We start from the raw sequence: 25,587 nt of genomic DNA, 5'->3' as shown, positions 1-25,587 counted from the left end.
AAGATGTTTAAAATCATATAGAAGGAAAATTATGATAATCATGATTATTTTTATTGGATTTCAAGAAATATATATGTATTTGAAATAGTTCAACTGTACTTGGAGTGCTTCCTTTCAGGATTTTTTTTGAAGTGCTTCTTAAAAGATAGATTAACCTGAAAAATCACATAAAAGGGGGGAAATGGTTATGATTGTATATGATGGAGCCTTTAATGTGGAGTTGTACTCATTTTGTTATACACATTACCATTTACAGCACATAGGCAATTTCAGAAGCAATATCAAAGAAGAGCGTGCTGGAATACTATAGATAATTCCACAGCCTTTTCCTTAGGAGCCCAAAGGATTCTGGTAATTCTCATTACAACAATATAAAGTATATCTGGGACTGAACTGGAGTCAGAGAGCCGTGGACATGGTAAATACTAGGGTCCTCATCACACTGAGATCATCAATCTTGGTGAGAAGAGCGGGGATTCATCATGGATTGTGGCAAATCCAGCGAGGTCTGCAGGGAACCAGTCACCCTGCACCTCACATCGTCCCTATTTGATCCCCCGGGAGGAAGCGTTGTTGCATGGCTTCCCCCCATTGTTGTCTATGCAACACGGAAAGCCTCCTGTTGCCGGTGCTGCCTCTTACAACAGTTCAACCACATTTCAGGCATGGAACCCTGCTGGAAGTAGATTGATGTTGTATTGTCGGATCCGGCAGGCTCCATGCCTGAAGTGAGGTTGAACTATCATAGGTTGGGAAATTTTGTCCATCTGATGAAGCCGTAGCTTCCTGGTAGTAGACAGTGGATACACATGAATGTGTACATATTGAAAAATAATTTAACACTTGCCTAAAATTACCCAAATGTGAGCTAAGAATTGAACTGGGGGCAGGGAGTGTCTAGCCAGAACTTAATGTGTTGATCTAGAAGTCCCAGAATCTCTAAATCAGCGTGCCATTCTGTTTGGGAAAATCTAAAAGCTGTCATCCAAAACCCAACATTTTGAAGCTCTGTACATAGCCACTGTGCGGCTCTGTCACATGTATTGTTTAGTAGTTTGTGTTAATGAAGGGAAAGACCAGCTTACCAGAATAGCAAGAAGAGAAAAATGTATCAATACTTCATAGTGGGTGCCAATGGCTTTGGGGTTTTGTCAGAATGGGATCTGTTCCTTTCAGAATGTTTGCATCAGGGCTTAAATTCACTGCTATGCTTGAGATTATACAGAGCATCCGATACAGTTACACTATGGACCAGTCACCACAGGGTGGAAAGCCTTCACTTAATTTACCAAGAAGAAATAGTATTTTTCTAAAAATATTGGCACAACGTAAAGCATTTAGAAAAAAAAAAACCAGCCACAAGCAAGAAGTAAAAAGGGCCATGGACTATTAATCAGACTGGAATATACATACACTGTTATTATATGAGTTTGTGCCTGTATGGATAGCTAGATATGTGAAATACATTATATTGATAGCTTGATATGTGAAATACATTGTTAAATAGGAAAATACAGTTATGAAGCTTCCTTTTCTAAGAAAATATATCTTCCCTGCATGCCTTTCATGGGTTAGTGAAAACCATCCTTTGCTATTAGACATTTATGAACTAGTGAGAGGCAGGCTTTTGGGGACAGTGTGATTGGGATTCTGGGGTGAGTTTGGGGTTTTAATACATTTAAATATTTTAATGTTTAATGGGTTTAATTATATAAATAGTTTAGCTGTTTTTCCATTTTATATTTATATTTGGTTTTCATTTGCATTGTTTTATATGTATTATTAGCTCTTATATTAGGAGAAAGGTATGACTGAAAAAAGTAAACAAATAAAGTAAATAAATAAATTCTACTAATTGGAATGATTTCCCCCTAGATCAGTGATGTTTACTTTCCCAGCTTACAAAAGAGATAGGAGGAAATGTTGGATTGAATTATTCCAATGTGATTTTGGGGGGAGCAAATTAGCCTTATCCAATACAATTTCTAAAGTGTTTATTATTATATTAACCCAACCTAAATCATATCTAAGTGCAACTGTTTTGAAGACACAGCTTTTTTCTATACAACCCCCTTTCTAGGGATGCCAAGATGGCTCCTTCTTTGTTGTCTTTTCAAGTAGCAGGATAAGGCCTTTCAAGTCTGGCAATCCTTTGAGAATTGATTATTAGCAAGAAGGGTGTTTAATCTTTGTTTTCAAGTAATGTTTTAATAGTTTCAATTCCATTGATAGATTAATGCTGTTTTAGCCTCAGCCTTTGGAAGGTTGAGGCTAAAATCACTAAATGTAATTTTTATTCTAATTTTCTGCCTTTTGTAAACCACTTGAGTTCCAGTCTGGGAGAAAGGCACATATAAATGAAGGGATTGATGGAGTGATGAAACTTAATTTATACCCCACCACCATCTCCATAAAGGGACTCACTCAATAATGGATGGATAGATGGTTACTCTGATTATGCCCGCTGGATGATTCTGAGTCCAAAAAAGCAACTTTCCCAGACTCTGATCACGTCTTTCTCTCTTTCCATACTACTCTCTAAGGCAGAGCTTTTCAAACTGTGTGTCACAACACACTGGTATGTTGAATGTTGTCCCCCAGTGTGTCACATAAAAATGCTCCCCTCTGCCCACACAAACTAAGACATGCATTGGCTGCCACAGCAGGAGCAACAGTGGCAACAGGGATGGCCTGCGGTCTCACATTGGAAGAGAAGGACAGAGAAGGGGGGGGGGTGGGCACCAGCAGGAGCAGCAATAGCAGTTGAAGCCCCATGTTGGCTACCAACCTCCTCCTCCTTGTCATCCTCAGCTTTCTAGGTTAGTCCCAGTCTCATTGAAGTGGGGAAGAGAGAGCAAAGAGGAGGAAGAAGATAGCCTCCTAAAAGAGAGCATAACTCCATAGGGCATCCAACCCAATCCCTTCAGCCAGGCAGGAACTATGAAAGCCCTCCTGACAGTTGCCATCTAGTCTATGTTTAAAAACCTCTTGTTGTTCATTCGTTCAGTCGTCTCCGACTCTTCGTGACCTCATGGACCAGCCCACGCCAGAGCTCCCTGTCAGCTGTCACCACCCCCAGCTCCTTCAAGGTCAGTCCAGTCACTTCAAGGATGCCATCCATCCATCTTGCCCTTGGTCGGCCCCTCTTCCTTTTGCCTTCCACTTTCCCCAGCATAATTGTCTTCTCTAGGCTTTGCTGTCTCCTCATGATGTGGCCAAAGTACTTCAACTTTGTCTCTAGTATCCTTCCCTCCAATGAGCAGTCGGGCTTTATTTCCTGGAGGATGGACTGGTTGGGTCTTCTCGCAGTCCAAGGCACTCTCAGAACTTTCCTCCAACACCACAGCTCAAAAGCATCTATCTTCCTTCGCTCGGCCTTCCCTAAGGTCCAGCTCTCACATCTGTAGGTTACTACAGGGAATACCATGGCTTTGACTAGGCGGATCTTTGTTGCCAGTCTGATGTCTCTACTCTTTACTATTTTATCGAGACTGGACATTGCTCTCCTCCCAAGAAGTAAGCGTCATCACTGCAGAAGTGGAATGCTGCTGTTCTTCAAGTGTAGTACTATTACAACTTTTATCATTTACCCAATTCTTCAATTGCATTGCAGTAATTACCAATAAAATGGATAAGTTTCTAATTCAGAAAAGAAAATCTGCTGACAATGATATTTGTGATGAACCACACAGAGCAGATATAGAAGGAACTACACAAGAATCAAGTGTAGTACACAAGAAGTGTAAAGGATAAAATTCCAAATCTCCTTTATACAGTAAAGGTCATATGCAACACATACACATACACACAAATATACATTTAACAGTACATAATATATAACAGATATATAGTATGTAACTATTTTTGAAACTTTTATAAGATGTTGGTTTAATCCCCAGTTTGCTAGTAAAATGGAATTAATTTGTTGCAAAAGGATGCATGTATAAAAAGCATGTCACTAACATAAAAAGCTTAGAAAGCCCTGCTTTAAGGTGAGATAGTGCTCAAAGAAAGCAAATCAAGGGGTGCCTCTTCCCGCAGGATAATCCCAATGCCAAAGGTTCAGCGAGACACAAGTTCCCTGTATGTAAGTTCCCAGTCAACACTAAGGAATACATATAAATCATATTTCGCTCCAGATGCTAATGGGCAAGACGTAAAATGGCACATTAACACAGTAGAAGCTAAAACTGTTTGCCTGCTCTTGAAATTCTAAATATCAAAAAATAGCAGTCACAATACTTGCAGAGCTCCATGTTGATTGCCCCCACGATGGCACAGTGAGGAGCAGATGACTCAGCCTCTGTAATACTTATGTAACCGCTTTGTTAGGAGCAGAGAAGTAGCCTGTGCTTGCAGAAACTGTTTGACCACCCTATACTCTCTACTTTGACTGGCAGTAGCTCTCTTGATTATCAAGAAGCAAAGATGACAATTGCTACAAGATGCTTTTGACCCTGAGATGTTCAAGACTGAAGCTGAAAGCTTCTTGCAAGACTCTCCCAGTTAACATGACCTTTTGCATGCAATCTAGAGCTCTGCCTTTGGTTATGGATCTTGCCATTTATTAATTTTGTACAAGGTCATTATAGAAGGAAACATTGATAACAAAAGTTCACTGAATGATTAGGCTTAGTTCCTGCTCTGATTGATTGTGATGGTGAATCAGATATAATGAAACTAAATAATGCAGAAAACCTTCCATCATAAAGCCATCCAAACCCATGAATACTGCAGGCTGTAAGGGAAGAAAAATTAGGAAGATTAAATGCAACAACGACAGTCAGCTTGAAGCAAATGTATTAAGCCCTTTGGACGTGTGCGTGGGTGTCTGGTTGGGGAACAGCAAGGCAAAGGCTGATGCGCGTGGATCTGCATGCCATCTCTGTAAATATTTTAGCAAAATGCTTGGCTTGGCCACGTCACTGCAATGATATGCAATGGAGAGACAGGTTCTCTTTGTTTTCCAAAACACAATATTATATTGAGTAGCTGGTAGCATCAGCAAAATATAGAAATGCTGATGAGTCAAAGGTACAGATGTGACTCACTGTAGTTGATTAAATGAATAAAAAAAAGGTCACTGGGGAATTTTTTGAGCACGCACTGTTTACCTAGAGCCACTACAAATCAGAGAACTCAATAAAAACCTGCGGGTAGTTTATATAACCCATTCCCCTCCCCCCAAAATTGCATTTCTTGCTAGTAATGAAAAAAATCCATCCTTTTTTTAACATTAAGCTTCCAGCCCTTACAGATGCAAAGATCAGTTGAGGAGATGACATAGTGCTCTGTACCACAAACAAAATCCTGGTTGAAGTTATTCAAATGTTTGGGCTAGATGTCACAAAGAGGCAAACGACTGTAGCTATAACCCATCCTTGTTTTCTGTCACCAGATCCAAGACGCCCAGAGGCATTTTTGGGATGGATGAAGTCAATCAAGATGGAGCCAAGTCCTGGCAAGATAATAAACAGGAAAACTATTGATTTCAATGGAGTTGTGTAGCCTGGTTTGGACAGTTCTGAAGAGCCATGTGAAGAGTTTGGTTGTGCTTCTGGCACTGGAATGCTCAACAAAAATGCAAATGACTGTTTTCTATCTGCTTTGGCAACTTTGGTTGTTATGGCTCTTTCTGGGGAAGGTGTGGTGCTATGGTCCAGAGCACTAATGTGGTGTCGTGGTTTGAATGTTGGGCATCAGAAGACCAGGGTTCAATTCCCTGCTAAGACTTAAAAATCCACTGTGTAACAGGAAGGTGATGGCAAACCCATCTGAACAAATCTTGGCAACTAAACCCTGTGATAGGATACCTATGGCCATGATAAGTGGGAAACAACATGAAAGCACACAAAAATAACAACTGGAAAATGTAGACCTTTCCCCAGTGATTCAAACTTTTGTGTCAGACTCAGTTGCTATCATGCATTCTAAGTTCTGCAGCCTTTGAAGACAGTTCAGACGCGCTTGAGTGATACAAAACAGACAGTTAATTTTCTTATGAACATCAAATAAACAAAACACAGGCCACTGCATAAATTATCATTGTTTGTCTACAGCCCAATTTAAAGTGCTGCTGTTGGTCTTTATATGCCTAAATCAGTAGCAAAAACACCAAATACCACATGCATGCTGCAGGGAAAAAACAGAAGAAACTGGAAACACCCAGTGAATCCAGTGGAAAAAAGAAACAGGGTCTCAAGATTCATAAAATATTTTATTTCTCAAAATATCCCCACAAAAATGAAAGGGAAAAATACATATGTAACAATTATTATAAGGAAGGCACAGACAAAAGAATCATAAAACTATGCATGTGCATGTATTCCTCCTATCAAATTGTATCTCATGTAGATATATAAACATTACAAAGCAATTTATTTAGATATTCTTTTAAAAGTAGTCTCTAAAACATATACTTGCCAACAACTATTTGTTTTTGAAGGTTATCTCAAACATAACAACTTCCTGCAGGAAGGGAGTTTAGGGAAGATGTAGCTCTACAGTAAATGGCTAAAATTGAGATGTGTGTGCTGATCTACGCTGAAATAATTTATTACCACTACAAACCCTGCAAGTTCTTTTGCAAGTAGTAAGAGGGTTTTCTTGACACTTGTGTACTTTCTATCCTACAAATTGTATCAGTACTTTGTAATACTTCTTTGTAGTCTTCAGCTATCAATGTCAGGTTACTATGTATTCCTTTACTGAATACTCTTTCTCTCTCTTTAAACAAAGATCAGTGTGTCATATCTGCAGTCTTATTGAAACTGCTACTGATAGCACTCTCTGGACAGTCCCTCTGCTGCAATTAGCTCAGTAGCCTAGATTTCTGAAAGAAATTCTGCTTGTTTGTACACTTTCTTTTAATACTTAGAAACTGATTGTGGAATAGATTATTTCTTGAAGATTTAGGACAGGGGTCTTCAAACTAAGGCTTGGGGGCTGGATACGGCCCTCCAAGGTAATTTATCCGGCCCTTGCTCAGGGTCAACCTAAGTCTGAAATGACTTGAAAGCACACAACAACAACAACAACAATCCTATTTCATCAGCCAAAAGCAGGTCCACACTTCCCATAGAAATATTAATAAGTTTATATTTGTCAAAATTGTTCTTCATTTTAATTATTGTATTGTTTTTAAGTGTTCTTGGCACTACAAATAAGCTATGTGCAGTGCATAGGAATTCATTCATGTTTTTTTTTCCAAATTATAGTCTGACCCTCCAACAGCTTGAGGGACTGTGACCTGGCCCTCTGTTTAAAATGTTTGAGGACCCCAGTTTTAGGATGTGAGCTGTCAAATCTTAGATAAGCATTTTGGTCCAAAGTGTTTTATTTAACAGAACAAGGTATATAATCTAATTCTTACTCCAAATATTACATCCAAAAAGTGGATTTTTTTATAATGACAACAAATGTCAAGTTGAATGTTGTTTACTGAAGTCAGCCACTCAAAATGTTTTGTAGAGACTCTTGACCTCCTCTCCAAATCAGAAAAGACATCTATCTATCTATCTATCTATCTATCTATCTATCTATCTATCTATCATCTATCCATCCATCCATCCATCACACACATATGTAGGATTTTTCTTTCTAGTACCATGGACATTACATGGCAACCTCTTTCATTTGTCACTATAAATTATTATTAGACCTGAACTACTTTTGTATAGTGCCAGCTCAGGCAATGAACTCAAGATAGAGGTGGGTGGATGTCTGCCAATTTTTCCCCAGGAGTTTGCATTATTATAAGAAAAGTCTGGTGGCATGGTATGTTTATATATAACAATCTGACATCCATCGTTACCAAAATGTCTTGTTCTTTAACAATAAGGAAATTTAATATATTCATGCAGCCAAGAGAATTATATGAGTAAGACAGAACTAAATAATCACCACATTTTAAAGTGGCTTCCCCTTCTCTGATCACAGTGGTGAAAAACTGTCCCAGGAAAATCTCAAAGGACCATCCCATTATGTTTTTCCAAACATTTCTAGACACTAAAAACACAGAGCCCCATGGAGCTCATCAGACAATGGAAGATTGTTCCACAGGTTCCTCATTTGCTCCCATTTCTAAAGGTCTGGAATGCATAGATTTTAAAGACATGTAGGAAGTGACTCCAGCTGTCTCTCTGCACATAAAAGAGGTTAAAGTGGTAAAGTGGAATGGGAATTATTTTATTTCTCCATCTTATTTCTGTTTAGTGATTTTTTGTGTGGGGGATCTTTACATGGCCCTCAATGTTCCAATTTCTACCATTACTTCTTAGAACACAAAGAAAGAGTGGTAATGCCTTTAAAAATGACTTTTAATGGTGAAGCAACACAATGTCAAATTTGACAGAATTAGCTGTTCAGAAAGTTTTATTTTGAAGGAATGGATACAGGAGATACAGGCTTTCCGGAATTGTGAAATTTTCGTTAAAATAAAAAGAAAACAGAGAAGAGGTGGGAGGAGTCTACATTATTCTTTGTGATGGCAAAATAAATGGATTATTACAATACAAATGGGAGAAGGTAAGCATGTGTGATGGAGGTTAGTAAATTCTCCATTTCCTTTTTAGACGGAGAGAAACAAAACGTCACGAGAAAAGGATGTCATCCAAAGGTTGAAATCCAAAAAAGTACCAACCCCCTTTACTACCTCTCTCATGGTATGGCTTCTGGACTTTTTGAATGCCTGGTCAGGGAAATAGGATTGACAGCCAGAAGTGGGTATGCTCCTCTGGTGGGATTGGTGCTTTCCTCTCTCTGCAGAATGATCCTGAATTTATCCATGGGTCATATCAGCATCCATAATTTTAGCTCCCAAGCCTGCTCTCAGCTTATATATAAAGTTGACTTATATATGTTTATAAATTGCAACCACAGGGACATGTGAAATGAAGCAACTCTTCATTTTGGAGAGAAGTGACCAGTGAGGTGCCACATGGCTTTGGCTCAGTGCTATTCAACATCTTTTCAATTACTTGGATGACAGAATAGAAGGCACACTTATCAAAATTGCAGATGACACCAAATTGGAAGGAATAATCAATACCCCAGAGGACAGGATCAGAATTCAAAATGACCATAATAAATTACAGAGCTAGGTCAAAATTTACAAAATGAATTTCAACAAGGAGAAAGTATAGTACTTCACTTAGACAATACAAATAAAATGCTCAGCTATAGAATGGATGACACCTGGCTTGAAAACAATCCATGTGAAAGGAATCTTAGTAGACAACAAGCTGAATATGAGCCAACAGTGTTATGATCCAAGGTTTGGAAGCCAAGCCCTATGAGGAGCTGGGTAGGTTTAGCTCTGAAGAAATAAACTTAGGAGAGGACATGATAGCTATGTTTAAATATTTTAAAGGATATCACATTGAGGAGAGGGGGCAAGCTTGTTTTCTGCTGCTCTGGAGACCAAGACATGGAACAGTTGATTCAAATGGCAAGAAAAGAGATTCCACTTAAATATTGAGAAGAATTTCCTTATGGTAAGAGCTGTCAGACGGTGGAATATGCTACTTCGGAGTGAGGTGGGGTAAAGCGCAAGTTGCTCTCAGGAGTGCTTTGATAGTTGTTTGTGCACAGCATAGGCTGGGCCAACCTGGTCCTTATGGTCTCTTCCAACTCTATGATTCTATAATTCTAAGCCTTGGATATGCAAGCAAAAACATTTTAAATGTTGAAGTATTCTTCAAAATTGCACCCAGGAATGATTTTTTTTCCTCCCACTCTCCTCCAGTTTTCTTAAGAGTTCCATTTTGATGGCCAAATCTTAAGACATATTTGGTGGGAACAAGGCAGAGGGCCTTCTTGGTGGCTTCCAGACTTCAGAGCTCCCTCCTTAAGGAGGTCATTGCACTCCTTCCATAAGAATTATTGTGCTCTTAGATGGTTTGAAATTGAATAAGATGGTCTTTTAATGATGTGCTGTGTTTTGTTATGTTTTATGATCTGTACAATCTTTTCATGAATTATAATGTTTTTAATATTTCATGTCTTAACCTGATAAATTGTTTTGTTTATATTTGTATGTTTCATCATTTTTGTATAATTTGTAATCTATATTGTTTAAGATATGTTGTTAACTGCCTTGAGTCTCATTTTGGGGAGATTATAAATTAACAATAATAATTAATGATAATAAAATAATAATATAAGACTCGCTGAGTCTCATCTGCTTTTTCATTTTCTCTGTTTTGCTATTCATGCATGAGCATTGTGAGATCCTGAAGACAATTTCTATTTATCTTTTCCATTTTAGGTAGGCACACACAGCTACAATAAAATTAGTACAGCAAATTCTGTTTTTTTCCTGCTCAATATTTATTGCATTATTTATTACAAACACAAAAATCTGTGTTTCACTAGCCTTTCTTCATCATCTCCCCTAATGTCAATGCTGCTAAAACATTTCAGCTGGATAGGATATAGAGGAAAAGCAGCAGCTAGACAAGTGTGAAGGGACTGTAATAAGGAGCTCATTGGAGGTTTTGTTTTTGTTTTTGCTCCATTTTAGTTACAATTTGATATGAAGCACTTCAAATTCAATACCTTTCCTATGATTATTAGATATGTAACCCTCTCCCTCCTTTTATGTTAACAGTACTTTAAGAAAGCTATATAAATATTTCCTAATTGAAATTAAATGGGCTAATTTGAGAAGAAGAGAGTCCTTTACCTATTATGTCTGCTTTGACATCATATGTACTATGTGACCATTTTGCATCCAGTCCTCATCCCTAGTTCATGTGACCAAGAAAAGGTTGCTAGAGTGGGATGACAAAGAGAGAAGGAATGAAAAAGAAAGTAAGTTATTGTGGTGGGCAGAGACTTAAGAGTCCTCAAGTTTTGCAAGCTCCGACCTCTTTGGCTGTGCCACTGCTCACAACTAGTATGTTGTCCTCACTAGGGAATGAAGCTTTCATGTTTTACTGTAAATGTACAACAAAAGGAAAACAAAGTGACCCTCCTCCACCCAAAATCATACTGCTGAAATGAAAGAAGTTTGAGGAAGAAGCTTTAAGATTGGTATACAGAGACTATAACCTTTGTTCACTTCTGAAAATCAAACCCATAATTAGGCTAAGTATTCTAGGTGTATTCTTCTGCACCAGGAGGACTGTGAGATTTCAGTAATATAAAAAGAATATTCCACAAACCTGACGTCTTCCTAACAGTAAAGGTCCACATTATGTAGTGTATATCAAACATGCACTCTGTCCTACCTCCACAACCCATTCTCTGGATTGCATTCAAATACAGTTTACAAAGCTATGCAGCATGTTTGTACACAATGTTGAAGCCTTTTCTCACTGTACATATTCCTATGCAAAAAGAAGTGCTATTTTTAGCACAAGGCTGAATCACTAGACCCTACAGTACAATACATCAGAGGCCTGCAGATATTGATGATACAAGAAAGGAAGCTTGGTTGCAGCATCACAGCTGAAAACCAAAGAGAATGCTGCTAGAAAATGAGAAATTTAATTTCTTAATATGCAAAAGAAGAGAATTCAGTTTGGTGACAAAAGAAGGAAAGAAGCACAAATAAGATAATTTGGAGAAAGTCTGAACTAAAATAATTACAACCAGAAACGAACAATTCATCCATTCATTTTAGGGAGTAGTTGTCTTACTCACTGCCGTTCAGCAGTGGAACTCTCTGCCCCGGAGTGTGGTGGAGGCTCCTTCTTTGGAAGCTTTTAAACAGAGGCTGGATGGCCATCTGTCAGGGGTGATTTGAATGCAATATTCCTGCTTCTTGGCAGGGGGTTGGACTGGATGGCCCATGAGGTCTCTTCCAACTCTTTGATTCTATGATTCATGTGAAACACAGGTGCGGGTAACATTATTATTATGATGTTTATTTATATCCCACTTTTTCTCCCCATAAGGAGACTCAAAGAGGCTAATATTAAAACAATTACAATACAATTTTAAATATACAAATAAACAAATATGAATATTAAGACAGCATTAAACATCATTACTATTAAAAACAATTCAGATTAAATCTGTATAAATGTATAAAACCATAGCAGCTCCTGACATGATCTTAAAAACCTTCTTTTTTAAATGTCTGTTTGATTAAAAGGGGTTTATCCTGCTACTGGAAGGACAGAAGAGTGGTGGTGGTGGTGGTGGTGGGGTATTCTGGCTTTCCTGGACAGGGAATTCCAGAGTCGTAGGGAAGCCACCAAGGAGGCCTGCTCGCTTGTTCCCACCACCGAGCTTGAGATGGAGGTGGGATAGAGAGAAGGGCCTCTCTTGAAGATCTAATGGGCCAGGCAGGTTCATACAAGGGGATACAGTCAGCCAAATAGCCTGGACCGGAATCGTTTGGGTAACATTTGGCAGATAAATCTGATCCCTACTATCAATTATATTAAAAGAGACTTGCTGAAGTTCTGTTCTAACCTTGATCTAATAACTAGAACAATTTCTGAAAATGAATCAGCCCTTCAAAGCAATTCAGAGACATTGGTCAGAAACATTCTGTTGTATCAGGAATAGGGAACCTTTGGCTCTTCAGATCTTTTGGACTGTGAGTCCCAGAACACCTTGCCATCGTGGCATCCCTTACACATATGGAGGGCCACTCCCAAGATGCATGCAAGTACTATGCCTGCACATGAGGGGGAAATTCACACAACCAAGCATACATAATAATACAAATGAAAATTGTTAGTATTAGCTTAGAGAAGGTCCTCGTTGTAGAAGCGTTTTATCGAAGTACACCGCCTAAGTCAGATCTACTTTATGTCTCACATTCAGATTAGGATGCTATTGGGATTACCATATGCTGCTGACTTCTCTGATAAAACATATGTATGAGCTGCTATCAGCTCATGTATAAGCTGCACAGAATGTGTTTACAACATGTCACTTTCTTTCACACTGAAAATCTGTGTTTACCTATTAAAATGTTGATAGACAACTGCAGCAATGATAGAGACCAATATTTTGCAGCCATGCCTCTGGGAAAGACCAAAGGGCCATATTTCACCTGGCTCAGAAACTAGGCTTGGGCAATCCATGGTTCTAAATGGTTTTAAAGTACTTACAAAACTAAAGTTCTGGTGGTGAAAATTTCAGAACTCTAACAAAACTCTCAAAATTTCATAATAAATGGCAGTTCCTAATTGGTTCTGTCATTAAAATCACCAATAATGAAATAATAATTAAATTTTGAAAGTTTTGTTAGAGTTCTGAAATTTTCACCACCAGAACTTTAGTTTTGTAAGTACTTTAGAACCATTTAGAACCATGGATTGCCCAAGCCTATCAGAAACATGTCCCTGTGGGTTTCTGCATAACCCAGTGGTTCTCAACCTGTGGATCCCCAGATGTTTTGGTCTTCAATTCCCATAAACCCTTACAGCTGGTAAACTGGCTGGGATTTCTGGGAGTTGTAGGCCAAAACACCTGGGGATCCACAGGTTGAGGACCACTAGCTTAGCCCCCAATTTATCATTTTAGGGTAAGGGAATTAAGAGGATAACAATGGGCAAACTGCACTTTAACATTTTGGGGGTACTTTGGGCTACATATTCAAAATGGGGCAGTCTGCTTGTTTTGGAGGAGGTCTCCTGGTGAACTGCAAAATAATAGATGAAATACATGTGGTCCATGGCTTGTACCTTCCCTACCTATTCTTTCAAATATAAGCTGAGTATCTCTTATCCGAAATGCTTGGGACCAGAAGTATTTTGTATTTTGAGGTTTCCCCTCAGGTTTATGAATATCAGCATATACATAAGGATACCTTGGAGATGGGACCCAAATTGTTTACGTTCCACATTCAACTTACAAACATATCCTGATTTTATAGACATTATTTTAATAATGCTGTGCACGGAACAAAGTTTGTGTGTACACTGAACTATCAGAAAGCAAAGGTGTCACTATCGCATGTGGATTATTATGGAGTTTTTTGGGATTCTAGATAAGGGATGCTCAACCTGTATTAACATTTATGTCATGCTGAGAACAAAGTGTCACTGGCCACTGCATGGAGTTTTAGTATGGTGCTTCAGTGATGTTCTTTGCTGTATCAGATAGAGGCAGAAAAAACGTGGGAAAGGAAATATATGCTGACTTGGGGAGGTGGGAGGGGGAGGTTGATGTTACAACAAAAAAGAAGAAAAACCAGAGAAATGTTTGGGAACACAGAGTATGAAGCATATGAAAGAAGCAAAGCAACCCCCTCCCCCCTTACCAGGCCAACAGACTGAATTTGACAGAATGGGTTGGCAGTGATTTCACTTTAATATTACTGTATCTGTGTGAGTCATTTGTTGCTTTGCCTAGGATGTATTTTTTATTGTTATGATTATTGTTATTACCGATTTTATACTGTACCCTACAATACTGCGCCTTTGGGTAGTTTCCACACACATTCTATCAAATGTAGTAATCCACATTCAAATTTTGTGTTTTCAACAAACTTTACTGAAATCACAATAATTCTATATAGTACACAACTATTCAAAGGTAATTCCATTTTAGGAATATGAGACCTTAGTTAAATTGATATAGAAAATACCTCAGTTAACAAAGCCTCTGATAAATAAGTTCCTTTTAAGGTTTCTTTTGATGGGGCCTGGCCTGCCCCTCCCTCCCCATGTGCTTTCCTTCTCTTCTGTTTAGCTGGACATTTGCAGCATTGGCACTGGGGGGATGGTAAAGGAAGGCTGAAGATAGACTTTCACGACTGGGTTGCAGCAACATTTCTCCAGTAAGCAATGCAATAAAGATTGGACTCTACTCAGTTGATGCATCTACATTGCAAAATTAATGCAATTTGACACCACTTTATTTGCCACTGTTCAAAACTATGGAATTTTGTGGGATTTGTAGTATAATGGGTTACCAGTAGTCTTTCAGAGAGAAAGCTAAAGACCTTGTAAAACTAGAAGTGTCATAATTCCATAGTATAATCATGGCAGTTAAAAGTAGTTTCAAATTCAAACTGCATTAATTCTACATTGTAGATCAGGCATGGGCAAACTTCGGACCTCCAGGTGTTTTGGACTTTAACACCCACAATTCCTAACAGCCTACTGGGAGCTGAAGTCCAAAACACCTGGAGGGCCTAAATTTGCCCATGCCTGGTGTAGATGCACAAAGTGTTAAATTTATTGAAACAAGCAACTTCTTAAAACTATGGTTTGAAGTTGTCATGTTAAAATAAACTACATTTTGAATTAATCATAGCTTGTTGGTTTTATATCATGCAGCAAGCTGTGGTTAAAGAGGGAAAGTTTTCAAAATATTTCTCATGTCTTTGTCAGGGAGGATGGGGAAAATATGTAAGCCTTGCTCTAATCCTAATCTATGGTTTGGTGTGGCATACAAATCAACCAATAGTAATATGCAATGTTTTACATTTTGAACCACTATATAAAATACAAATATAGTTGTAATACTTTACGTTTTAAAAATGGCTTTTCTGATTCCATTTCCATTGGCAAATTTGTACAGTTTGATTTTTTAAAAATATTATGCACAATAATTAAAAGAACCCTTTAATCTTTTCCAAAAGAGAAACAAAAGAGGAAAGAAAGCAAGAAAAGAGCCAAATGAAGAGTAAAGAAATGTTCTTTCCAAACATCTGATCTCCAGCAAACAAAAGGTCAACAATCCTACCGATTTCTATTGAAACATATATAAAATTATAAATGAAATATTTAATTTTCAGAGAGAAAGCAAAATTGATCCTTGGACTCAGCACAAAACAAAATGAAGCAGAGAAAATAGAGATATGAGACCTTTATTATTTAAAAATATCAGAACTTCTAATTAAGCTAACGAGTCTCTGTCAGCCTGTTTTGGATTATGAGTTTCTCCATCATTGCTGACAACCTCCCAAAATGAAATGTAATAAACATAGGGAATCTCACATCATATATTGTAATAAAAAATATTCACAGGGGGGCAAGGAGGGAAATTCACCAATGGTGTGTGCAACATGTAGACTGCATTGTTTTGTAACGACTGTTCAACTTGTTCAACACTTTTCTCATTTCTTACTCCAGGAATGTAAATATAGTTTTCTGACAGGGATCATAATCTATCTTCACTAGGTTAGCCCAAATCATAACCTGTTGTCAGTAGAAGGAACAGCAGGGTATAGGTTGACTTAAAGTTTTGAATATTGGTTCTGTTTAATTTTCTATCCACAATGCAACATTTTTCTGCTGTGTGATATAGTTTATCCAGGGATTGGTTTATGAAACTTAGAAACTTAAAATACTATGCCCTGTAGAAGAGAGGAAGGGGGTGGTTGTAGCATCATAGCCTCCTCCAGAAACATCTTACTTCCTGGATTGAAGGGCATCAAATGTGATTAGAGCTGGCACTGGTTATGACCTAGAAGTATTGTTTAAAAGCACAACTTGAGAAGAGACCACTTTGCCACTATGAATATTACTCAGCACAGCCAGATGTAGTAGATGCTACAGATGTGCACTGAAGAACTGAGCTAAGCATGGCCTTGGGTCACCCTTGTAGATGAACTCAATACATCTTATTTTGCTGTGGAAGAGTATCAGACAAAATAAACATTTTTCCACTTTCACATTACATTTTAGCCAATTTTTGGGAGGTGCTGAGGCCATGGTTGAACCCAAGGGTTGCACTGGTCCTCCCCAAAAGACAAATGGACTGCAAAACACCAAATTCTGATGCATATGAATGGGAAAGAATAGAAGAAAAATGTTAGACTGAGGGCCAAAAGAAAAGGAATTCACAATACTTCCTGCCTTTCTCTTTCATCATTGCCTTGACAGAAGAATGTGCACTTTGTGAAAGTTAGAAACATTTAGTGACTGAGGTCCATTCCTAAGAAATATCAGTCACCAGCATCTGCATCAAGAGGTAAGATATATTTCTTGGTGGCTGCTGTGGTAGGTCATCCCTTGCCACATTGTAGCCAAAGAACAACATCATTTAGCCTTGATACCGCAATAGTGACTGCAGCCCCTTCCACACTGCCCCCATTTCCCAAGATCTGATCCCAGATTATCTGTTTATTCCGGGTTATATGGTAGTGGAGATTCATATAATCCAGTTTAAAGCAGATAATCTGGAAATAGATCCTGGGATATAAGGAAGTGTAAAAGGAGCCTACAAATCTGAGGCAACCAACCTGTAGGTAAATCACTTTAAAATCAGTGTGATTACTTCTGAGTATACATGTATAGTAATATGCTGTTATAATTTGTAGAGAATTTACATGACATAGAAACACTGCCACAGATTCGAGAAGATAGAAAAAGCAACTTAGGTGAGAAATACATTAGGCAAAAGAATTCTGTTCAGAAAAATTCCAATACTGAACTGTATGTCACTTTCTGTTTGTTCAATTTGTATTAAATATGCCCAATTTTATGCCCAAGTTTGAACTTAATGGCTTACTCAAAGCGATGGTCCTTGGACTGGTGTTGGATTCTGAGCCATTGACTGCTGGTCCCTGACAAGCTTCCAATAGAGAAAGACACAATTGTATCCAACAGACACAAATATGCTGCCTATCTCTGGAACTCTGGGAAGAAGTAATTGAGAGACCACCGCATCAGGTTCTTTTGACTTCAATGGGAGTTAAATGAAGCTCATTTAGTCTGGACCCAACTCATTATGTTTCAAAAAGCACCTTTTCTACTGTTGCAATTTTTATCTTCTGAGTACTCTGAACCAGTATGGGTACACATTTGTGGGAGGAAAGGAAAGACAACATACAAGTAATCTTGCCCGCATAAAAGTGAGAGTAAACCTGGTGAAAATGAAGATGACTTATTTCTGTGTAGACATATCTAGCACAGCAGTATACGCATAGTAATACCAGCTTACAAGTTAATTGATAGAATAATCGATCAGATCAGATGTACAATTGTGAAAACATACATGTATATCCACATGTAAAGGTGAAATATTGAGAATTTCAGCTCACTACTGTGCTTCATTAAGTAACTAATGAATAGATGGCCTTAAAATTATATAAAGGTTATTAGCAAGCTTGAAAAATAAACATTCTTCTGACTCTCCTAATTATTTGCTTTGGAAGCCATTTGGGACAACCGACTGCATTAACCACAAACAAAATTGTTGAACAATTCTTGCTAATAGCATTGTTAATCAGAACTATGTTTTCATGACATTTCTATCTATTTATTCTAGCCCTCTCCCCTGGAAGAAAAGGAAGCAACTCTGACTTTTCTTGACAATTTATCCAGTATCGTAAAAAAACAAAGAAAATCCTTCATATTTCCTTGTTTAGGCTAAATTTAACCAACTTTTCAGGTGTTTGTCATAGGGCAGACAGCACTTCCAGGCAAATAAGATAGAAAAACATAAAATTGGTACAGTGGTTTTCAAAGAATGCATAGATGTCTATGTAGGAGCGTTGGAAGTCACGTCAGAGTCCACGGGGCCATTTATCTCGACACAAATACACAGACTGACAGCAGTCATTTTTCAGCCCTCCATGGAAATGGTGAGAACTCAATCTAGGACCAAAGGCTTGTAAAGCTTTCAAATATTGAAGTTATCATGGACCAATAAAAAGCACTGGCTTAAATGCAATTGTTAGTCCTCGCTAGATATCACCAAATTAAAAAGAACTTATAGACATGTTGATTTCTCAAGTTAACATTGATGATGTGACTCTACTCTTAATGGTGTTGTCCTTTTTGACTTATGGTGACCCTATCACATAATTTTCATGGCAAGATCTGATCAGAGGGTTTGCTATTGCCTTCCCAAGGCTGAGAGAGTGTGAATTTCCCAGGTTTATTTATTTATTTATTTACTTTGCTTGTATACCGCAATTTCTCAGCCTTGTAGGCGACTCAACGCGGTTTACAACAAGAGCAAAAGTCAATCCAACAGCATACAAAATTTAAAAACCATTAACAGCATAATATACAAAATGACACATCAATAATAACACATTAACGTCTCATAACTAGAATCGTGATCCAATTCGTCTTCCATAATTCCGTTTCCTATATTCATCATGTACATTGCATTGTTTAACCGAACGCCTGTTTGAACAGCCAGGTTTTTAGTTTTCTTCGAAACACCATTAACGAAGGGGCTGATCTAATGTCCATGGGAAGGGCATTCCACAGCCGAGGGGCCACCACAGAAAAGGCCCTGTCCCTCATCCCCGCCAGCCGTGCCTGTGATGCAGGCGGGATCGAGAGCAGGGCCTCCCCAGAAGATCTTAGAGTCCTGGTGGGTTCATAAGCAGAGATACGTTCGGATAGGTAGCTTGGGCCAGAACCGTTTAGGGCTTTAAAGGCCAACGCCAGCACTTTGAATTGAGCCCGGTAGCAAATCGGCAGCCAGTGGAGCTGGTGCAGCAAAGGAGTTGTATGCTCCCTGCGCTCCGCTCCTGTTAGTATCATGGCTGCCACACGTTGGACTAGTTGGAGCTTCCGAGCCGTCTTCAAAGGCAACCCCACGTAGAGAGCGTTGCAGTAGTCTAAACGGGATGTAACCAGAGCGTGGACTACCGTGGCCAAGTCAGACTTCCCAAGGTACGAGCGCAGCTGGCGCACGAGTTTTAACTGTGCAAATGCTCCCCTGGTCACCGCCGAAACCTGGGGTTCCAGGCTCAGCGATGAGTCCAGGATCACACCCAAGCTGCGAACCTGCGTCTTCAGGGGGAGTGCGACCCCGTCCAACACAGGCTGTAACCCTATACCCTGTTCGGCCTTGCAACTAGCCAGGAGTACCTCTGTCTTGTCTGGATTCAGTTTCAATTTGTTCGCCCTCATCCAGACCGTCACAGCGGCCAAGCACCGGTTCAGGACCTGGACAGCCTCCTTAGTAGCAGGTGGAAAGGAGTGACAGAGTTGGACATCATTTACCCAGCTTCCATGGCTGACTTGGAATTTGAACCATAGTCTCCAGAGTCCTAGTCCAACACACAAAACACACTGGCTGTCAGCTGTACCCTGCTGGAACTAGTAACTGGATTTAGGACACTGCCTCCTGGTTTCAAGGGAGATCTGTTACTGAATTTGGTTTTAATGTTTGGAATGCCTGCTCTATTTTTAAAGATTTATTTTAAGCAGATGTATTTTAAACTCATATAAGTTTATATTATGTCCATAAATTTAATATTTTGTCAGCAACCCTATAGACTTTATAAATACACAGGCAGCTACCAAACACTTGTGTTTTCCTTGTTTAATGGGTTAGCAATGGCTTAAAGTGTTTTGGGGACAGAAGTGCTGCAAATATCAAATATGAGATGGATTGACATAAGAGATTTACTGACAGTTAAAAGGGATTACCTTGTGAAACCCACAAGTGCGGATTCAAAGCACTCAACTCAGAAATAATCTCAACATCTTTGAAAGGACTATGGGGCTGGGAAAGGATTTTTGCATTTGCAGTTTCCTTAACACTTTATTTTATGGCACCAAGATGCTAAGATATGTGCTCAGCACAGAGCCAAATTGAGAACCTAGATTCCAGGGGGCCAGAATCCAGCTGGTAGATTCTGGGAACCCGAGAACTCTTTCTTAGTCCTGTTCTGTCCTTTCAGGAAAGAAACACTACTATTATACAAACATTAAGAACAATATATTTACAAACATTAAGAATGTGATTAATCTACATCAGTGGTTCTCAACCTGGGGTCCCCAGATGTTTTTGGGCTACAACTCCCAGAAATCCCAGTCAGTTTACCAGTTGTTAGGATTTCTGGAAGTTGAAGGCCAAAAACATCTGGGGACCCCAGGTTGAGAACCACTGATCTACATCAACGGCATAAAATGTGTGAAGCTCCAAATGCTGTTGAACTGCCACTTCTAGCATCCATCACTAATGGCCGTACTAGCTACTACAATTGGGAATTGTAATCCAGTAATATCTAGGATGCTTCATAGTTTATATACAGTTTGAAGACTTTCTTCCATTCTACTTGCTATTTCTTCCTTCCATCTTCTGTCTTTGCTTTCGAGTTACTTCCTCGAAGATGTTCCTTGAAGTAATAACACATAGAATTGCTGGAAGACTCACCTTTCAGCCACCAAGGACCTTCAATGTTTGACTGAATATTTTAATGCATTCCTGAATACTTAACCACTGCTCATGAAAGAGCTGGCAAAGGCCTATGTCAGGGGACAAGGTAGCCATTCTGGATGACTAACAGAAGTGATTTCCTGAAGGCCATTCTTACCAATTGACTGTTCAGTTCTCTAAATGGACACAGTGAGGAAGATCACATTAGTTCATGATGAGCTTGGGTGGATATTAAAAGAAACACAATCCTCTTACAGTGTGGAAAGTGTGCAAGCATAGAGCTGGGGGCTGAGGGAGGAGCAAATCTTTCTTTCTCTGAATAGATCTAGAATTACAGTCGCAATCTATCTTTTCTGTTACAGGCAACCAAGGATGTAACATGGCTGCTTCTATGTATTAGCAAGGCCTCCAAAGATGTTTCTCCTCCTAACTGAAGAAAATAGTGGGGCTCAGCAAATCCTTGGCCTTGAATGTTTTTACAGACAGATGGTACAGGAAGAGCAGAGGGTGAGGAGGAAAAATAATTAGGCCAAACCCCTCACAAGGACCTGCTCCAGTGATGCCATTACAAAAACAATGACTTAAGTGTACATTCACTGAGTAGACCTCTTTTGGCAAGGCCTGTCCTAAATAGCAGGAGGTCAAGAGTCCATTAATAGGGCAGTACCATCCCTCCAATGGCCAAAGATGCATCCTATGGAGTTCTAGTGTTTCTAGTTTGAGGAAACACCAGAGCTCACTAGCTGAGAACTCCAAATGCCCCGCCATAAAGTCCAATCCCAGAATTCCATAGGATGTTGCTATGGCGGCAAAAGTGGGATCATAACACAATAACTTAGTAGCTAGCTTTCCATATCAGTGGATTCTATAGCCATGGATTCCCACAACCATGGCTTGAAAATACTCCCCCCAAAATCCAAGACACAAACCTTGATTTTGCCATTTTATATAAGGAACATTATTTTACTATATTGCTGTATACAATTTGAGTATCTGCAGATTTTGGTATCTACAGGTGTCCTGGAACCAAACACTAGTGGATACCAAGGGCTCACTGAAAAGGTTTGCAGAGGCCCTGGGAGTAGCAAAGGCCACTAATGTTAGTACTGACCTCCACCTTAGAGCACAAAAAGGCTGTGGAGATGTCTACCCTTTCTAGATTTAGGATCCCTGTGATAGGGCATGTACCCAATACCTATCTGGCGTCCCAAGCCATGCTTAATTTCATGTGAACCTTGGTCAGAGGCATTATTGAATTATGAACTGTTTTTGAATTGAATGTTTATAACTGTTAAAACTGTGTTAATTGTAACTATGATTTTTAATATTTAGTCTTCGCTTCTAATGACTGCCTGTTGTAAGCTGTCCTGAGTCCCTGTTTGGAGGTGAGAATAACGGGATATAAATGCTCGAAATAAAATAAACAAATAAATAAAATGAGGCCCATGGTCAGCAGTAAGCAAAGCAGATGAATACAATACAGTGTGCGCGCGAGTGTGTTGGCTAATGGCAAACTGGCCTGGGCATCAACTGGCCCGATGGCAAGGGCCCCAGTAAACATTAGACAATATATTAAATATGTTAATGACCTTTGAGTAGCTTGAAAAGATAATGGTTCTGCTATTATTACAATTTTCAACTAAAATGTATGTTGTATTACTATTTTAATTAAAAATAATAAAATCATTTTTCAATGATATATTATCTTTAAGAATATAATGAATAACTGCAAAAATAATTCTGATTTGAGTTATGTGGGGCTGATGCATACATTATATGAGCTCAGATCTGTACTACCTATCTATATAATAAAAGTGTATGCAGGCATGTAGCGGGGGGGGGGGGGTCTTGAGGGGCTTCATGGTGGTCCGCAAGAACGCCTTACTGGTGCATTATTTAAACTGTTATGTTTATTCATATCATTATCTGATCACCATACTCAATATATCCCATATGCATGGGGGTATTGGGGTAACAATACAAAAGGTTTGCTAGGTAGACCCTCTTTCACTCAGACTTAGCCCCCCCCAAATCAAACTCAGCCCCCCCCCCACCCAAATCAAAATCCTGGCTACGGGCCTGAGTGTGTGTGTGTGTGTGTATCCCATCTATTTACTATGTACAATTCATTTTCAAATGTAATGATGTATGCATTACAAAATAAATATATAAATTTACTGTTAAATGTAATATGAGGTGGTGAGTGGCCACAAAAAGGCGGGTGGGAAGCTGTGGCCCTCTGTCTGGCCTCCCCACCAGACTTTCCAGGGCCTCCATCAGCTTCCCATCAGCCTTTGCACAGCCAGATGCCTCTCCCTCCTCTGTTCACACCTGGGATCTCTTGCCTAACAATGAAGACAGGGTTAGGTGTGCAATTCTAACACACCATCAAATGTGCACCTCAATGAGGAAATTTAGCCAAAAAAGGTGAGCGTTTGACTTGAGTAAATATGGTGTGTATGCATTTATGTATTTTCCAGGACGCCTCTCACATCCAGAGAGTCATGTCATTGCCAGTGAGGATGGATCTGAACCAAATGTAGCACTCATAACCATAATGGCCAACTTTAAATTCTGGCGGGGTTTGTAGGGGAACTGACAGATGATGACGGGAGTTGTAGTTCACCCAAATCAAGAGAACGCTATGAACCTCACTGACGATGGATTGGAATCAAACTTGGCACATATACCCATCATGACCAAATGTACATACAGAGGGAGCTTGACAGAGGTTGATGGGAACTGTAGTTCACCCAAATCAAGAGATTTGAACCCCATTGGTGATGGATTGGAACCAAACTTGGTACATATACCCATCATGACCAATTGTACATACAGAGGGAGCTTGACAGGGGATGGTGGGAATTGTAGTTCACCCAAATCAAGAGATTTGAACCCCACTGATGATTGACTGGAGAATGATGGGAGTTCTGGTCCACCCAACATCAGAGAACACCGACACATACACTCATCACAACCAACTGTATACACAGAAGGGGATTGACAGAGGATTATGGGAGTTGCAGTCCACCAAAATCCAGAGCAAGCCATGAATCCCACTGATGATGGATCTAGAGCAGACTTGGCACACATACCCATCATGACCAATTGTTCATAAAGAGGGGATTGACAGAGGGTGAAAGGAGTTGTATCCACCACACCCAGAGAGCCGGTAATGGGAGTTGTAGTGCATATACATCCAGGGAGCTCTGTCAATCTCACCAGCGATGGATCCAGGCCAAATCCAGAACACAGTTCTGTCAGGACTGCCTGGAAAGACTGGCAAGGTTTCAGGAGAGATTGAGAGAGGAGAATGGGAGGTGTATCCTACATCCAAAGGGCCCTATGGATTTGTATTGTTGAAGGCTTTCATGGCCGGAATCACTGGGTTGTTGTAGGTTTCTCGGGCTGTATGGCCATGTTCTAGATTTCTAATGGGACCACTCATAACACCCACAACCAAACAATGACTATTTCTAACATGGATCATTACAAAAGACCTTAGAGTAGAAATCAAGTGACACAGCCTTATACAGTTGCGGGTGGGCCCCCTTTGCCTCCTGGCAAGCAGTATGTTTTCGCGTGGGGGAAAGGCAGGCAGGAGGCGCTGCCCTTGCACCACTCCATCGAAAGGAGCCTAAGGACTAAATGGGACAAGGGGATGCGGTTACATAACACCACGGGCAGAGGAAGGCAACGTGCCAAGAGAAAGCAGGGAGGGAGGGAGGGAAGGAAGGAGGGGGGAAACCACGATGAGAAAGAGCCTTCCGCAGTTCTCCCTCTTCCTTTGGAGATGGGGAGACTGGCCCTTTGCAAAGGCACCGCATGCATCAAGGTCAGCATCCCCGATTCAGGCTCTGTTTCAGAAGCCTCAAGCAACCCCCTCCCTTTCCTTGAGAGGCATCAGGATGCGCGCGCACACACTCACACTCACACAGAAGGGCTCCGCAAACGATGCGCGCGCACAAGGGACCCGCAAAACAGGCAGGCGCGCGCACTCTCTCGCGCCCGCCTTCAGCCTGAGAGGAAAATGACACCCGGGAGATGGAGGGGGAGAGGGATTCCTATTCGATATTGTGAGGGAAATGGCTCACCTTTTCCTGCGCCCTGCTCAGCCTCTTTTGGACGTTTTTGGCGAAGATGCCCGTCTTCATGTCGGCCATGGCGGCTGGTTCCAGGGAGGCCGCCGAAGGAGCGAAGCGAGCGGAGACAGCGAGGGAAAGGCAGGCGAGAGAAGCCGAGGAGGAGGAGGAGGAGGAGGGAAAGGAGGGGCGGGGCCAAGAGGAGGAGGGGCGGGGCCTGAAAGGGGCACGCGGGCAGCGCGCGCTCCCTGCATGGAGCAACAAGCCCATAGTGATGATTACTGTACTCAGGCCACTGCCACACAGCTGAAGAAAATCCCACATTATCTTCTTTGAACTGCAATATATGGCAGTATGGACACAGATAACCCAGTTCAAAACAGATATTGTGGGATTTTCTGCCTTGATACTCTAGGTCAGGGGTCCTCAAACTTTTTTAACAGAGGCCAGGTCACAGTCCCTC

At 40.1% G+C, this 25,587-nt stretch overlaps 1 protein-coding gene across 5 annotated transcripts in view; it reads right to left on the bottom strand.

Moving 5' to 3' along the window:
• Nucleotides 1–25,311, bottom strand: part of AMPH (amphiphysin) — a 109,618-nt gene extending 84,307 nt beyond the window's left edge. For 2 of the 5 annotated variants that reach the window (XM_060781607.2, XM_060781608.2), the window contains exon 1: nt 25,137–25,310. In XM_060781607.2, coding sequence (XP_060637590.2) covers nt 25,137–25,205 — 69 coding nt within the window. In that variant the 5' untranslated portion in view covers nt 25,206–25,310. Of the gene's footprint in view, nt 1–25,136 lie in introns of all 5 variants that reach the window. The other 3 variants (XM_060781609.2, XM_060781606.2, XM_060781610.2) reach the window with 3 other exon arrangements.
• Between the last annotated feature and the right edge of the window lie 276 nt (nt 25,312–25,587).

This window comes from Anolis sagrei, chromosome 6 (genome assembly GCF_037176765.1).
Source record: "Anolis sagrei isolate rAnoSag1 chromosome 6, rAnoSag1.mat, whole genome shotgun sequence".
NCBI lineage: Eukaryota > Metazoa > Chordata > Lepidosauria > Squamata > Dactyloidae > Anolis > Anolis sagrei.
This window is presented reverse-complemented; position numbering and strand designations above follow the sequence as displayed.